This window comes from Dermatophagoides pteronyssinus, unplaced genomic scaffold, assembly GCF_027571235.1.
Source record: "Dermatophagoides pteronyssinus isolate colony J.1.1.1.1 unplaced genomic scaffold, Derpt_VIB-CSIC_2022.12 sq0002, whole genome shotgun sequence".
Taxonomy (NCBI): domain Eukaryota; kingdom Metazoa; phylum Arthropoda; class Arachnida; order Sarcoptiformes; family Pyroglyphidae; genus Dermatophagoides; species Dermatophagoides pteronyssinus.
Window position 1 is genome coordinate 2,493,474 of NW_027461526.1, and position 17,407 is coordinate 2,510,880.

Sequence of the window (17,407 nt, forward strand, 5' to 3'; positions counted from 1 at the left end):
CCCTTTTTGATTGTAATAATCAACTATGATATCAGGCACTCTACTCGGCAGGTATAGCCTTCTCTATAAATTCCCTGACAGTATTTTTGATGATCATAATTTTTCATTTATTATAAATTCTAAATTGATGATATGTTTTTGACTTGTAACATCGTTCGATGTTTTTTTTTCGTTTAATATTAGAGAAAAAATCAAACTTTATTTACAAGATCCAGTGTGTTGGCGAACACTGGTATATTTCTCCTGGTCAGCTATCTAGCTAATTTAAATGTACAGAGAAACAAAAATAAAAAACAAAATCCCATATGGATCTTTATTCATTTATTCATTCGTATGAATGATTGCTATATTCGGGATATGAAGATCAAGACTTGTTTTGTTTTCTGGTCAAGATTGAGATGTTGTTGATGTTCTTGGTCGTTGATGTTTTTTTCTTGTTCTTTTTCAATTTGATGATGTGATGAGGAACATTATTTATACAATCATCACTAGATATATTCTATTTTTATTTCATCACATCACCAACAGTTGTTTTTTTTCAATAAAGTTAGTTTTTTTATATTTTGAATCTGTTACGGCTTATCGTTTACTTTCCCGTTCTCGTTCAATAATATTGTTGCTTAAAAGATAAATGTTTTGATGCAAAAACATAGTGATGTTTCAATCAATGTCAGTCAAATAGTCGATTGATTCGAATAGTAAAGAATCAATGTTTATTTGTTTGCTAATCTATGTTTTCATTGATTAAATCTTATGTTGATAATGATGAATATACTATTAACAGAACTATTAATTAAATGTTTTTTTCTAAAATTTTTAGTCAAAAAATGCCTGGTTCCGGGATATTTAAATTATTTCCATTTTTAGGATTTGAAACATTAGTCAGATCATTAATATTAAAGTAAACTACAGTGACGGTTGATCAATAATGATCTGATCGGAACATTTTTTTCATCGAAATTTGAGAAATCTAAAAATTAAAAAAAATGATAATTTCAAAACTTTATGAAAAAGTTCACCCAAGATGACCAATTTTAATTTATTTAAAATTTTCACATGGCAATGATTATATAATGATTATGATAATGAGGATTCCGAATCGAATTACAGCTGGAAATTTGATTTTCATGTCGATTAATTAGTCTAGTTTCTCTCTCTCTCCCTATGATATTTTTTTATCATTGAAAAAATTAATGTCATCCGATGAAGAAAAAAAATTTCATTTTCATATTAATGACAACAAAACCTAATCAAATTCAAATGAATTCGAATGTCATCATCATCAACCATCAACTATCCGCCACCAAACTAAAAGTAAAGATAAAAAATATGATTACAAAAAAAAATCAAAAAAAAAAATTTCCCTCACGAAATTGTGATTGAAAATTTTATTCAAAATCTCATTTGATGACACTCATGAATAGGACCGAATGGAACCAAATGGCTAGAAGCAATGAATACAAAATGAGGCCCGATAATTTATTGAATTGAGAAAAAAAAACTAAGATAAAATTTAAAATTGACTGGAAAATTAAAAATTTTAAAATTTATCTGATAAAAAACTGCAAACAAAATCTACATCACCATTAATCAAATGAGAAACAAAAAATTAAAAAAAAATCCAATTCAGCTATTTATATCATTAATTTTTCTTTTCCCCACTATCAATTTGGCACCAATAAAAGTAACATTCGAACATTTGTGATTGATCAATTCGAAAATGAATATAGGGAATAAAGTGATAAAAAACAATAGCCACAGCCATTATGTCAAATCAATTGTCCAAAAATGTTTCAGGATCATCTAAAAAGAGGTGAGAACAAAAAAGTTTTTATCATAATTTATTCACTATTCATAAATTGAATAAAATGTTTGTTTCTTGCTTCTTGTTATATAAAGATGACAAGATTAATCCGATGAGTGACAAATGTTTGTTGTACAGATAATCATTTATATTGGTGTCAATCGGTAAAAAAACCAATTTTAGTTTGCTCTTCATACATGATTATAATTATATTACTACTACTGGTACTACCAGGATATGACACTGATTTTTTTTCTGTTGCATATTCACTGAATAAAAAATTTGACCGAACATTTGTCTTCATTGCATTTATTCGTTCAATTCAGTGAATTTTTTCCAGATAAAAATGTCGTCTAAATGATATAAATTAAGTGATAAGGAATTAAGATTAATAACACTAAACATTGATTCAAGTAAGAATTAGAAAAAAAAACAACAACAACAACATTTCGCAGTAATGTTTTTGCATATATTCATGATCAGCCCATAGTGTCAATATATTACAAATTTAGCTGTTCAAAAAAAACCATATAAAAATTATTATTAGCAAACATAAAACAAAGACAAATTTAATTTATCATGTGGAAAAAATGGAAAGAAAAATTACATAGCCAGATAATGATTTTTTTTTTCGATAAAGCCATGAATTCAAATTAGAATTTCAAAAATCCGGGATATTCATCATGGGAAAAAATCTTCATCCATTATTCCGTTCATAGGTGACATTCTTGCATTCCAATTCAAAAAAAATTGATAACAGTTTATCATTAAACTATGAAGAGTCGACCATTCAATTAAGTTGACTAATTTAGATATTTTTTCCCACTTTTTTTAAATGCTGTAAAATATCGATTCATTAGGTTGCCATTAAGATATTGCCAAAGCACAAAATAAATAAAAATACCTGAAATATAAATAAATGATTAAATAAAAGTTAATTTAGTGGTCGAGAACAAATTTTCCTTTTTTTTTGAATCGGATGATGATTTAAAATTTAGGGTCAACAACTGGCCACTTTTTTATTAGGATTTCTCAACAACCAAAATAAAACCAACAATCAACTGTTTGTTTGTTTGTTTGTATACAAATAACAAAAAAAAATCACTGTAAAAGGAAAATTGTTTAAAATTCAATTCCAAACATTCAGTATAAACACATATACAAACATTTTTATTGGTCAATTTTTAAATTTAAAATCTATACAATCATTATTCATCATGATATGATTGGACATCAAAGAATTTTCTTGACATATAAGAGAAACAAAATTTCTGAAAATGAATTTTTTATTTCTGTAATTTTATAAAATTTACATCATCTTTATCTAAATTATTATTCGTGATGTTATATTTGTCGAGGTTTATTGAGATTTTTTTCCATAGACAAAACGATTCGATTTTCTTCTTACTCACGAACAAAAAAAATTTGGAACAATTTTAACCCTTTACGTTCGAAGAATTTTTCGGTTTGTATTGTTGAAAGACATAGGTGGTAAGTGAGAGTAGCCGTTGGGATTAAACACAATTTATCAGCATTACTTGTTAAATTAGCCCAAACCAACCTTATCAACATTAGAAATAATGGATCGATTCATTTGCGATAAGCTATAATAGAAAACGTAATTAAGTAAAAAAAGCAGACTAAATCAAAACAAACAGAAAAAAGCTAATTTAGCTTTGCGCTTTTCATATCAGATGATCTATCTTATTATCCATTTCGATTTGGGCGGCAATTGAATTAAAACTAGGTCTGATGAGGCAAACAAAAATGAAATGAAATTAGAATTCGGGAAAATGAGATGATAAAAAAAAGCCTTCTAGTCGCCGAAGATTCATTTTATTTTCTCCCTATTTTGATGACGATTTGAAATTTTAGCTAACTCTTGCTATTTTGTCATATGAAAAGCGAAAAAATAATAATAATAATCAACCATCAATTTGAATCATCGTCATTAAACGAATGACAAACTGATGAAACATTTTTTATCCTAACACCATTACTGTAATGTTGTTGCTATCATTTCCGGATCGATTTTAATATCGGCAATAGATCGATCTTTGACTCAATCAGTTTCAATCAAAATGATTACAACTAGTAGTTTTGGTAAGATTTCCTGAAAATCTGATAAGGTGGATATGAACAGTGCAATATTTTTTTTGATTTCAGATGCAAAATGATCCAAAAATAACCATACAAAAAAAACAACTCGAAGTTTTTGCTATCGTAAATTAATTTACATGATTTTATCAATGGCCAATCTGAACGAAAGATACTAGCCGGGAGATATTGATCTTTGAACAAACACAAAAATTAATCGATCCATAATGACTTGGCTTCCACAAGAAGATCGATATCGATATCGTTTTTTTGATATTTGTTCATCCCAAAAAAAGGTAAAACTTACAGTCGGAAGCTTGCCATATGTGAAAAGATTTATGGTATTTTTTTCTTTTTTTTCTTACTTGCTTCTATCTTATCATGCTTGTCGGTTATATCCTTCACATTTAAACATTAATATTATTTTCCTTACATTTTCGGTTCCCGGTTATTGATGATCTGAATGTGGTTCATTATTCATCCCGGATCTGTAAATCTTATCTATGCATATTTATGTTGTCTTTGTGTTTGTCGTGGTCATTATTTTATTTTATTTTATTTTATTTTTTCTTTTTCTAACACATTTTCACATAGATTTTTTGTTATTGTTCGAATCATTATCATAGACATTGGTGTTCAAGTCCGTTATTATCATTAAGGGATTTCGGAAACACTTTCTTAATCATTACGTAATGGACGAATACCTAGAAAGAAACAGATAAACAAATATCTTGGTATGAAGATGAGGCGGAAAAAAATATGAAAATCACACGATGATGATTTTAACAATTCATGAATCATAATCAACATTTGATTACCGTTTGTTCATCAACAAAAGAAATGAATGAAAAAAATGGGGGGACAAAATTGGATGTTTTGTCTCCTTTTTCAAATAATCTTAGTGGTCATTACACTTATTGAAGGAGAAAATGAAAAATCAACATGTTAATAGTCAAGAAACATGATTGTTCGAATGAAAAGAAAAGAAAAAATTGTAAATTGAATTTTTTTCTCAATGAAAAAAAATTTTACTTCAAATATGAATCATCAATCAGCGAGTGAAAAGGAAAAACAAAAACAAAACAGGAAGATTCGAAAATTCAAATTTCTTTATGTTATTGTCCATAAAGATCGCTATGATTTTTTTCAAAATTTTATTATACCGAAAACAATGAACATTTATTGAATATAAGTAAAATGACAAATACTATTGATCATATACAATGGTCATCATCATCATCATTCTTGACAAATAACGATGAATTGAAAAAAAACCTAACAATTGGCCATAAATGGCCGATAATACACACACACACAGGTGATATTTACATTTCGAATCAATATTTTCAAACAACATCAACAAGTTGTTGTTTTTTTTCAGCGCTGAATAATAATTTTTTTTGTTTGAATAAAGTTTTTTTTACAAAAAAAAACCTTTGTTGCTACGATATTTTTGCTATTACATTTGTTGTTTTTTTTACATGTCAATCGCAAAATTATCATTTACCAAGTCCCGGAGATTCGATTGATTTTGGTCAATTTTTTTCAAATATTGTTTTTGTGGTAAACTTGAATACACGAAACATTTAAATATACGGATGTTATTCAAACAATGACATGTTTTTTACAATTGTTTGTTTTGGATTTCCTTTTTATTTAAATCTTTATTTAATTTTCAGACGATGAAAAAAAACAAAAAAATCAATTTAAAAAGTGAAATCTTCAAATCACCACCACAAAAAAAACAAACTTGGCAAATTTGATTGAATTTGTAGATTTTTTTTGAATTTCAAATTCAATTGAATGATGTTCATGATGAGATGGAAACAAAATAAACTTGGACATCAATTATCATTTATCATCAATCTTTGAATGTAATATTTGTTTGTTTCAATGAATTTTTCATTTTTTCATTCACGTTGCATAAGAATTTTAATCTGATAAGTTTATTTATTTTCTATTTAGTTTTAAATCCAAATTCAAAATCATCAAACAATCATCATAATTATTATGACATTACAATGAAATGAATTTCTTAACTTAAGATTATCTAATTATTGTTTGTTTGTTTGTTTTTTCTTTCAAACAAAGCATTTTAGAATTCATTGAAAAATTTCACTTTTCAATGATAATGATTGTAAAGAATTGAACATAATTTTCATCATCTTTTTTGAAATTTATCTGTTTTAATCATTAATCTTTTTCTTTCAACAGCTATGGCTAAGATAATGGATTACGATTCAAAAAGATGAATTAATTGATTAATGAAGTATAATTTAATCTTTTAGAAATATGAATGTGAATGAATTTAATCAAGACTTGAAAAGTTCAGACATTTTTTCCCATAATTTTTCTTTTAATTGCGATTCATATGGGTTCATCTTCTCAATCTACAAGAATCAAAAGCATTATTATATTATGTAATTTTTCTTTTCACTTTCGAAAAAATAGACATTTATGGGAATATTTTGCTTTTGCTTTTCTTTTTTTTCATAATAATATCATTAACATGGAGATGATACAATTCAATATCGTGATACCATAATTGCATATACATAATATCTACATTTTTAATAATATTTTTCATTTATGAAAAATAACGAATGGTTCATCATCATCATCATTTGTTCCATAATCAGAGATACTTCAGAGAAAATTATATTCGTTATTCAGTAACAAATTTTCACCAATAACAGTAGTAGAATGGATATATGATTTATATATGTGTTAAGTGAAATGTCATGCATGAAATATTTTATTCAAAAATCAAGACTTATCATGCTTTTTTTTGTTTTGTTTCGGAACATCATCTTCGATGTTGAACGCGAGGCCATATAATTTTTTCTTTTTGGACAGATCAAAGACTTTTTTTTTAAAGTGAGTGTGGGATGCATTTCATAATGTGTGTGTGTAGATCTTTATACGCACGAGGATTTGCATTTTAACATTTTTCTTTTTTAGTATGATGATACAGGTAGAAAATTTTGTTTCTTTCATCATTAATTTACAGCATATCATATCGAATTTTCTCATTTTCATTTTTTCCCATTTCGTTTTTCCTGTATATTAATTGAACCTATTCGTTTTTATTATTATGATGTCATTATGACTTGTGTTTGTTTGTGAATGATTGGCTTCAGGTTCAAAGGTAAACTGATTGATGGATTATTCATCAAAAACAAAAACATTTGCATGTTTCTTCATCGAAGTCAAAAGGTTAAACTTGAATTTTGTTGTTGCTTTTCATTCCTTCATTTACTTACCTGGTGATGTATGATGGATTGGTCATTGATTATAATTTTTTTTATTTTTCCTCTTCAAAATTATCATCAATAATAATCGACATGTTGATTGTAAATCAATATGTTTGAATAATCGACCCATATATTTGTTGCATTGCAACAAACATTACAATATGGTAATTGATTCCAAATTGTGCATACATTTATTTGGATTTGGACATCATTATTATAATCAATTTGATTTGATTGTCTTTGATATTTTTTTTTCGTTGTTAGAGATTATTAAACAAAAGATTGAAACAAGTGAAAACACATAACACATGATCATCAATTGTTTGTAACAACAATCATTGGTTCCTTTCATAGAATTTGGATATTTATTTTTTTTATCTATTCAAGTCAAATTGTATGACACATTTTTTTGTTGTTATTCAATTCGAATTCATTTTAATGAATGAAAACAAAATTAATAATGATTATTTTCTTCTGCTTTGTCCATCTTAGGAGATGGAAATAAATAAATCATCAAACCAAAAAACAAAAATTTAATAAAATTCTTCGACATTTTCATGTGAAAAAAACAAAATCTTTCCTAAATTGAAACTAAAATCAATCAAATTTCATTTATCATGTAATCACATATGAACGAATGAAATTAAATATACTTGCTTTGCTATTTGTTTGTTTCACCATTGATTATTCGAATGGGATTTTTCGTTGTTGCAAAAAACTGTTATATATTGATCTCAATTTAAGTGGATTATAATAAGAAATTGATTAATTTTTATTAATCAAAAGAAACTAATCATTGATATTGTACCATTGAATAATCGTTATTATCATAATTTCAATAAGATTAACAAAAAACGCATACATTTTTCATTCAATTATCGTTCGTGAATGAATGTATGAACTAATCAATAATAATAAAAACACAGACAACAAGTTCTTATTGACATCTGGCCATTTTGTTCCTAACACGTTCCAGTTTTTTTTAAACCAATGATTGTCTTCGAGTACGATTATCATCATCATCATCATAAAGATCACGACTCGAATAGATAACAAATCTTTAATTTGTTATTGTTGATTATAAGATGAAATCAGAAAACAAAAAACACAATAAACATTCACTACGGATATATATTGATTGGTGAATAAAAGAAAGTGAAAAAAGAAAAGAAAACATTGTTCATCGAACACGATCATCAACATCAAATTCATTATAATTATTGACAGCTACTGTAGTTTGCTAGCTATTTTTTTTCATTTCATGTTCCAGAAAAGAATGAATTTTTTGTTTTTTTTTTCTTTTCTTTTTAATTATCATTATTATTATTGTTTCACTTGTTGATCGTTATTCATTCAAAATTTTCCAAGATCTAAATAATAAACAATGACCAATATGTTATGTTTGTTTGTTTTTAACCTTTAGATCTTGTATAGTTTGATTGAGTTTGATCAGTTTATCCGTTGTTTTTTGTTGTGTTCAATTTTTACATATCCCGAATCAAAATCCGAGTAATGTTTTTTTTTTTTGGTTTGATGTTGGTTACTTCTTCTATTGACTTTGTTGTTGTTGTTGTTTTTGTCTGATCTAATCCATATTCGATAATTATAATCATTGTATAATAATGACATGTATGTGATATATTTAAGTATTATACAATAATTTATAATGTCATTTTGGGCAAGGTTAAATAATAATCAATGGTAAAAACAGACGGCACCTTGTTTTGTTTTGTTTTGTTTTTCGGTTTTGAAATTATTTATTGTTCATCTATGATTGTGCTTCTATGTATGTTTCTATGTGTGTGTGTGTGTGGAATTTGCTGCTGATAGGTGTGGGCGCCATTTTCAAGATTTAAAATAAATCCTTTGCTCTTGTTCACCTCACCTTGATGATGATGATGGTGGTGGTGGGAGGAGAAGATTATGTCTTATGATGAGGAAATTTTGTTTTTTTTGAGACTGTGATTTTTTCTCCTGTAAAAATTATTATTATTATTGTTCTCATCTTTGGCTGCTCTAAATTTGTAATGAATGAGATGATTGATCATGATCCATCAATGTTAATCATCATAATCATTATCTAAGGTGTGTAATATTTGAGTGTGAGTGTGCTTTATGGAGTAACAATCATTACGCCCTCAAAATATGAATATAATATCCGTATCTCATCTGTAGTTTTTATTTGTATTAATTCCGTTTCCCTTTTAGACATATATAGATCTCATTAAAAAAACAAAGATGATGAATCGTAAATGTTTAAATATCCAACTGTGAAAACAAATTCATTATAACAATTTTTCCGATAAATTCTATAGTGACAATTTATAATTCAATTCACAATGTTCATTATAATTTAATGATTAATGTTTGATAATGAAACAAACCAACAAATTAAATTCAAACATCAAATGAATTTAGATACAAAGCTATTTTTTTGAATTTCCTTTTTATTTCTGATTTGCATTTTGATCATTTGGCTAGAATGAATAAATTGAAATAAACAAAACAAAAAATAATCATCAAGATCATTGAAAGCAGTGAAGAAACAAATATACAAAGTAGATTTCAATTATTTTTTCTTGATTTTTCTAATTTATCGTGGCATTTGTTTCACATACACAGAAACACAATGTTTCAATGTCATATTAATTATCATAAAAAAAATTATCATGTCCATTCAATAAATATGTTGATTCGATGACGGTCAATTATTTATTAACTAGAAAAAAAGGTTAGCTGAAAAAAAATATTTATTGCTTAATGCTGAAAATACAAAGAAGAAAAATTCATTGATTAGATTTGATTTAAATATAAATAAATTATCATGGTGAAAGTTACCATCGTATTGTCATCTACATTTATTGGATAAAGATGACAGGAACATTTTACAATATCAATTGTTGATGTGTTTGTGTATGTGTGATGAATGTATTTTTTGATCATTATCTTTGAATTTTGAATATAAATTTATTTTTAACTTATTCTCATTTGTTCAAACATAGTTTTTTGTTTTTCAAATTGGAACCGAATACATTTCGAAAATATTCATATATGGAATGATGATGATCATCATATAATAATGATAATCATACTAATCATCATCACCTTTGAAATAATAATGAAATTACATTAAGATTTTGTTCAAACCCTTTATTTATCATTCCCACATTTCATAATATGTGGTATGTGAAACGAATACAAAATGATAATGTTAATGGTGATGATGATGATCATCATCATTTTGGCACACAATTGTTAGATTGAATCATCATTTATTACGAATCGAATGGTCAAGAAAACAAAAAATGATGCTAATCACTGTGTCTATGTCTGTTTTTGACCGAAATCGAATCGGATTGTTTCGTACTGACCAAAAAAAACAACATTAATAATGATTATCATTAGCCTGATATTTTTGGCCAAATAAATAAAGAAAAAGAAAAATCATTAAATAATTTGTTCGATTTGTAAATATTTTTTTCTAAATTTTTTAATCAATCAATATAAAATAAGATTCAAGCAAACGAATCGCCATATTGATGTGTTCAGAAGCTAAATAAAAATTGAATCGGAAAATCGAAAACTATTTACACTATTCATCCATATTTAGAGTGAAAGATTTTTTCAAGAATGAATTCCTATTGATGAAAATGATAAAAATTCATCATTTATCACGAAGAAAATTTTTATATGACAGAAATGTTTTGTTTTTGTTTTTTCATCAGTATAATGTTGATGATGATGTTTATTCAATTTTGTAATAATCAATAAAAAAACCTTTAGATTAATAAATGTTCACAAAAATTTTATTCCTTTTTCATTTATTACTGAACACATTCATCTTTTTTACCATTATTTCACCATTATCTTTATCTTGTTTCCTAAAATGATATCAAACAAAAAAAAAAAGGAAAAAAGAAGTATGCCTAAAATTAGCTTCCATATTTTATCTAAAAATTTCGATCACTATCTATGAGTGTTTATTTGAAGCTATTAAACAAAAACAATTCAATAGATGACCAGGTAATGAATGAGTCAATTCAAAAAAAAAAATTTATTTTAAACCCAAAATGATGGCAGCGAAAAATAAAAAAATAAAAAATAAAAGTTTAATTGTGATTGTGTGGAAAGAAATGATCACGATTCTTGATATAAAGAAAAATACTGAACTCTCACTTGGATAATAATGTCGGATAATATCAACATGAAAAGAAAGAGAGCGTACAGCACGAAAATTAGGCGCCAATTAACAAGATTAATTACCGTAGATAGTTTTGATTGTGATCTAATTCTTTTGATTTTGTTTTCTTTGGTATGGTTAGCCCAATCACACAATCAAATAAAAAAAATTAACCATTTGATTTTCATCTGCCATACATACATTATCATTTATTATTCGTCGTCAAAATTAATTTTTTGCTTCATTCCTGTTGTCATTATTAAAAGAATAGTGAAAGTAACTCAAAATAAAAATGATCTAGTTTTTAAATTTCTACTAAAATTTCGAAGAATGTTTTCTTGATCAATGAATGGATCACGATCTTATTCATTCATTCATTGAATACCGATGACGATGATTAATTCTTGCTTGTTTTGTTTTGTTTTTTCTTACTGCCAATTAATCCAAATCGGATAAATGAATAATTTTTTTTTTGTTGATAAATTTCAATCACGATGAGATTTTTATTTTCATCATCATTTTTTACAGTTAACGAAAAAATGAAAATCTTGTGAATTTAATTTGCTTACCTTCTTTTTCATTTTTTCCCAAATATATTCATTTATTATAACTGAAAAAAATTGACATTTTGACGATTCATATTCATATGATACAATTTTTTTTCTTATTCAATCACAATCATCGACAACATCATCAATGAGATCAAACAGAAAAAAATGAAAAAAAATCCATGTAAATTTTAAAATTTTTAATATCAAAATTCTAATTTTAGAACGAAATTCGTCTTTTTTTCAATTGAAACATTTCTTTTATGTTCACCCAAATAATACTACTTTCTTATCAACAACCAACATTTTTTTCTTATTTGACAGGATTTTTTTCACACTTACTCAAAAAATACATTATTATTAGATTAGTATTTCAAACTGATGCATCAGAGTTGGAACTGTTTGCAGAATCACTGCTACTGTCACAACTCTCAGAATTCGTTTTCAATATAGATGGTTCTTCCAACGATTCGCCAATCGTTTTCATTTCTGGTTTTTCGGCTATTATTTCAACAGTTGTTGTAGTAGTTGTAGTAGTCATGGTAATTTCTTTTGGATTTGGCAGTTCTGGTTGTTGTTGTTTTCCCAACTGTTGTGGCTGTTGTTTAGCAATTTTCTCTAATTGTGGACTCGATTGTTTTGTTATAGTTTTTGTTAGTGATGATGTTTTTTTTATCAATGTTTGATCATTATTGGCATCCTCTGGACTTCTTAGACAATCCCGTCGAAATACTTGGGTTTTTGATCTTCGAATCGACATTTGTGATTGGCTTGACATTAGCCCGGGTGTTATTTCGATTACTTGATCCAATTCTAATTTATAAATTATAATAATATTTAAAAACAAAGAATATTGAATTCATTTTTCAACTTACCATCACGTTTATGCAGAGTATATAATTTCTGTCCTCTTATATATGGATTATAAGGAATAATGATAGCCTCCTCTCGTCTATCACGTTTATAATCATCTAGACGACGATAAAAAATTGATGTTCGTTCGAAACGAATTAATGATCTTCTAGCTGCATCTGTAGTTATTTCAAACCATTTACAATAATTAAAAGAATATTCATAGTTATGTGTGTGTTTGTCTTACCGTTTCGATATGTAGCAACGGTTTTTTTATTACTTGTCGATTTTATTGTAATATGTGCATTTCTTTTAATCTGAGACGATGGTGAAACTGGCATTCGTGACATTTTTCTTTTGTCGATAAGTATTGATGAAACAAGATAAAGAGGCAATTCAGTTCTTGTTTGAAACAATGGTTGCTGTTGCTCGTCTGTGGATATTTTTGTTGTTGATATTGTTTCTGGCTGATCATCTTTTGTTGTAATAGACGCGGATTGTTGTATCGTCTGGTTTGGCGGTAAGGATTTCGGTTTCGGATCAAATTTTTCCGGTGTTCTTATAATTGGAGGTTTCGAAGCTGGCCTCGGAATAACTGGCGATCTCTTCTTCCTTGCTGAAAGTATCTTTGACATTGGTGAAATTGGCTTAAATGTTGATGAAAATTGTTTCGACGGTGATGAAATGGGCTTTGACACTGGTGAAAGTGGCTTTAATGTCTGTGCAAATTGTTTCGACGGTGGTGAAAGCGGTTTTGACACTGGCGAAAGTGGCTTTAATGTCGGTGATAAGGGTTTTGACGGTGGTGAAATTGGCTTCAATGTTGGTGCAAATTGTTTCGACGGTGGTGAAATTGGCTTTGATGATTTCTCTGACCCTGGAGAAGTCTGTTTTGACGAGAATTTCTTCAAATTTAGCGATTCGCTAGATGATTGCTTTGGCACTGAAGAAGTTGATTTTGATGAGGGTTTTTTCAAACTTAGCGATGCTTTTGATGATGGCTTTGACACTGAAGTTGATTTGGACGCCGGTTTCTTCAAACTTAGCGATGCTTTTGATGATTGCTTTGACACTGTAGTTGATTTTGAAGCGGGTTTCTTCGAACTTAGCGATGCTTTCGATGATTGCTTTGACACCGTAGTTGATTTTGACGCTGGTTTCTTCAAACTTACCGATGCTTTCGATGATTGCTTTGACACTGAAGTTGATTTGGACGCGGGTTTCTTCAAACTTACCGATGCTTTCGATGATGGCTTTGGCACTGATGTTGTTCTTTTCAAACTCAAAGATGCCTTCGATGATGGCTTCGGCAATGGAGAAGTTGGCTTCGATGATGGTTTCTTCAAACTAGGAGATTGTTTTGATGATTGCTTTGACACTGGAGAAGCTGGTTTTGGTGATGGTTTTTTCAAACTAGGAGAATGTTTTGGTGATTTTTTAGACAATGATGGAGACGTTTTCGACGATTTTTGTTTGCCATCATCACTACTGGACTTCACCACAATTGATTTTGGGATAATTTGTTCGATTTCTAAAGATTGTAACATAGATGGTCCGTCTTTAGTTTCGATTATTATTTCAAAGAATTTCGCATCTTCATCCGTTTTCGCTGCCATTGCTGCCGCTTCAGCTTCAGCTTTCAATGTGGCTATCTGAGATTTTTGTTCTTCAATGCTAGGCATTGGCATAGGAGATTTTCTTACGACAAACATCTCAAGTTTTTGACTCGACGGTTTAGCAGATTTTGGCTTTGCTAGAATTTTTTCAGATTTAGTAGCTGCTCTACTCATTTGAGGTTTAATTTTTTTTGTATCTTTAGTGACTTTTTTCGATTTTTTACTCTTTTCAAATAATTTTGGCTTTATTTTCGATTTACTTCGTCCAGTTGTTTTCAATGAAGACAGTTTTCGTTTTGATCTTTCTTTACTTACATCGGACATAGTTTTTGAGATTCTTGGTCGTAAAGCTGAAGTGGTTCTTGATTGTTTTGTTGAACGCGATGTATCTAAATTCCGTTTAGAAATGGAGCTCATATTTCTGACTGATTGATTTTTAGAAGAAACGGATACAGACTTTTTTACAGTCGGTTTTCTGACATTTGTTTTTGACGATTTACCAGCGATTGATATAGATCTAAATTTCGTTATACTTTTTTTCTGTGATTTGGTTGCATTAGCGCCCGTTTTGGAAATCGAATGTTTTCGATTAACATTTGTTTTGGATATCGATGGTTTTCGATTAACACTTGTTTTGGATATCGATGGTTTTCGATTAACACTTGTTTTTGAAATCGATGGTTTTCGATTAGCACTTGTTTTTGAAATCGATGGTTTTCGATTAACACTTGTTTTTGAAATCGATGGCTTTCGATTAACACTTGTTTTTGAAAACGAAGGTTTTCGATTAACATTTGTTTTTGAAATCGATGGCTTTCGATTAACACTTGATTTCAATTTAGTTTTGCTTTTATCAGTTTTGTTTTTAATTCGAGTTTTTTTACTAATCGATGTTTCTCTATTTTTGATTGGTGTTTTTACTTTTATCGATTGTTTTGATGGTGATCGTGTTTTATTAATGCTGGAATTCGGAATTGGACTTTTTCGTCCCGTTTTCGACAACTTGTTTTTCTTTGTGCTATTATCGGCCATATTTTTTTCTGAAAACAAACAACAATAATAACACCAAAATAATAAAAAGTAATTAACAAAAAAAATAGCTAACGTGTTCGATTGAAATGATCAAATAATTTATACTAGTTACGACAATGAAATTTTTTTGACTATGAATAAAACAAAATTCGATTAAATTCAAACAAAACAATTGATTAATTAGCTAATTAATTCTTTTATTTTTGATTGGAAATTGGTCAACTAAAAATATACATCGATAAACCGGTAATCCAAACAACGCAACAAATCCTTTCAACAATAATGTAAAGTTGAATTATTGGAAATCAAAGTGAAAATAAACGAACGAAAAAAAAATTCGATCACGTTTTGATGATCGACGAATTTAGGATATGAATGAATTGATTAGCCACAATTATTTTCGATTGCTTGGTGAATTTTTTTTCAAGTCTTCATCATTTGTTGGAAAACTTTCTGTGTTTTGTGGTTTAAAACAGTGAAGAAAATCATTGATTAGAAATTAATCAATTATTACAGATGCTATTTATGGACATTGATTATTATCAATAATGACGATCAGATCGATCTTGAATCTTCTATGAAAGTTGGAAATTTTTTCTTTTTTTTTGTTCCAAATCGATTAAAGTTGTGTATGTGAATCTTTTTTTTGAACATCCAACACGATTAGAATGATTATAATTTAATAATCTTTATCTCTTTTTCTTTTTTCTACCTGTAATTAACATGAATTTCTTCACAAAAACAAAAATTAATCCTTGTATTAGTCAAAATTTTGCATCTTCTTCAAATAGAACGAATGTAAGGATGAAAAAAAATAAAAATAAAAACAAGCAACAAATATGGTAATTATGCTAAAATTCTTTTCAATAATGAAAAAATTCCATATCTTTACATCTCTTCAATCTATCGTCATTTAAAATTTACATTGCATATCTTTTCATTATAATAACGATAAAATCTATCACACTGTTTACCAATATTTATGAGGATAATTTTTCCACGTCATCATCATTATCATCATCTATATCTCATCGGATTTACTAAATCTTTGATAAAATTGTAATTTATTCAATCATTTCAAATTTTGTTTTTCTATCTGTCTGTCTTGTTTCAACGCTCTATTTTTGTTTATTCATGTGATTTATACGATCACTCGATCGATCGATCGATTGATTGATTGATGAATGATACTTCAAATGAAACAATCATTTTGTTTTCAAATTAGATCGATAATATATTCAACAATAAATTTGATGATCTTAATATGATGATAGTGTAAAATACTTTCACTATCACTTATTATGTGATCTCCTATTCTATTGTCATCTAGAAAATCGATCAATCAATCAATTGATAAACAATCAATGTGTTATGTTTTTTACCGACCCTTTGTTATCGTTAACTAAAAGTAACAGGCTGCATGCAACAGGATAGTCAACAGGTTGACAAAAAATGCGATTTTTAACTCTACAATTGGGTTGAAAAAAATTCAAGTTGATTTTACCTTTCATTATTATTATTATTATTTGAAGCAAGATGTAATCTTACATTTGTTCCATCATATTTTTTCTGTAAATATAGCTACTGATTGAATCGTGGAAAAAAGGAAACTTTCCTTTTCTTTATGTTTTGCCATATGCATCTGATTTTCATTTCTATTTCTATCTCCAATCCATTGAATAATTTTTTCCTTTTTTTTGTTGTTGATTTTGATATGAAAATCAATCCACCTGATAAAGAATGAATAATGATAATGTTTTCAAAAAAAAAAATTATAAAGTTTTTCAATTTTTTACGGTTTGTCTTTTGATTTTTATTGAAAACAAAAAATTTTTTGCGTGTAGGTGGGTGTGTGTAACCATTAGGTAATCATTATTGCATACCACCACTGATAAACCATATTTTTAATACTTATATTTTGTTGACAACACTTTTTGATTGCTTAGCTCTATCATCATCATCATCATCATCATCATCATCATCATCATCATCATCATCATCATCATCATCATCATCATCATCAT

General features: G+C 27.7%; 1 protein-coding gene across 1 annotated transcript; it reads right to left on the reverse strand.

The window, feature by feature from the left end:
• Positions 1-12,068: 12,068 nt before the first annotated feature.
• Positions 12,069-15,459, reverse strand: LOC113799600 (uncharacterized). The gene is made up of 3 exons (XM_027350266.2): positions 12,983-15,459; positions 12,759-12,914; positions 12,069-12,696 (listed from the first exon to the last, which is right to left on the reverse strand). The coding sequence occupies exons 1-3, from the start codon at positions 15,381-15,383 to the stop codon at positions 12,257-12,259; spliced, it is 2,997 nt and encodes a 998-aa protein (XP_027206067.1). The 5' UTR covers positions 15,384-15,459; the 3' UTR covers positions 12,069-12,256.
• Between the last annotated feature and the right edge of the window lie 1,948 nt (positions 15,460-17,407).

Bases quoted from the DNA above. Each gene is read 5' to 3' on its own strand.
- LOC113799600 (XM_027350266.2), bottom strand. From the start codon at position 15,383: ATGGCCGATAATAGCACAAAGAAAAACAAGTTGTCGAAAACGGGACGA. The intron at 12,915-12,982 runs GTAAGACAAACA...AAATAACTACAG, and splicing joins CGTTGCTACATATCGAAACG to ATGCAGCTAGAAGATCATTA. The intron at 12,697-12,758 runs GTAAGTTGAAAA...TTTATAAATTAG, and splicing joins TACTCTGCATAAACGTGATG to AATTGGATCAAGTAATCGAA.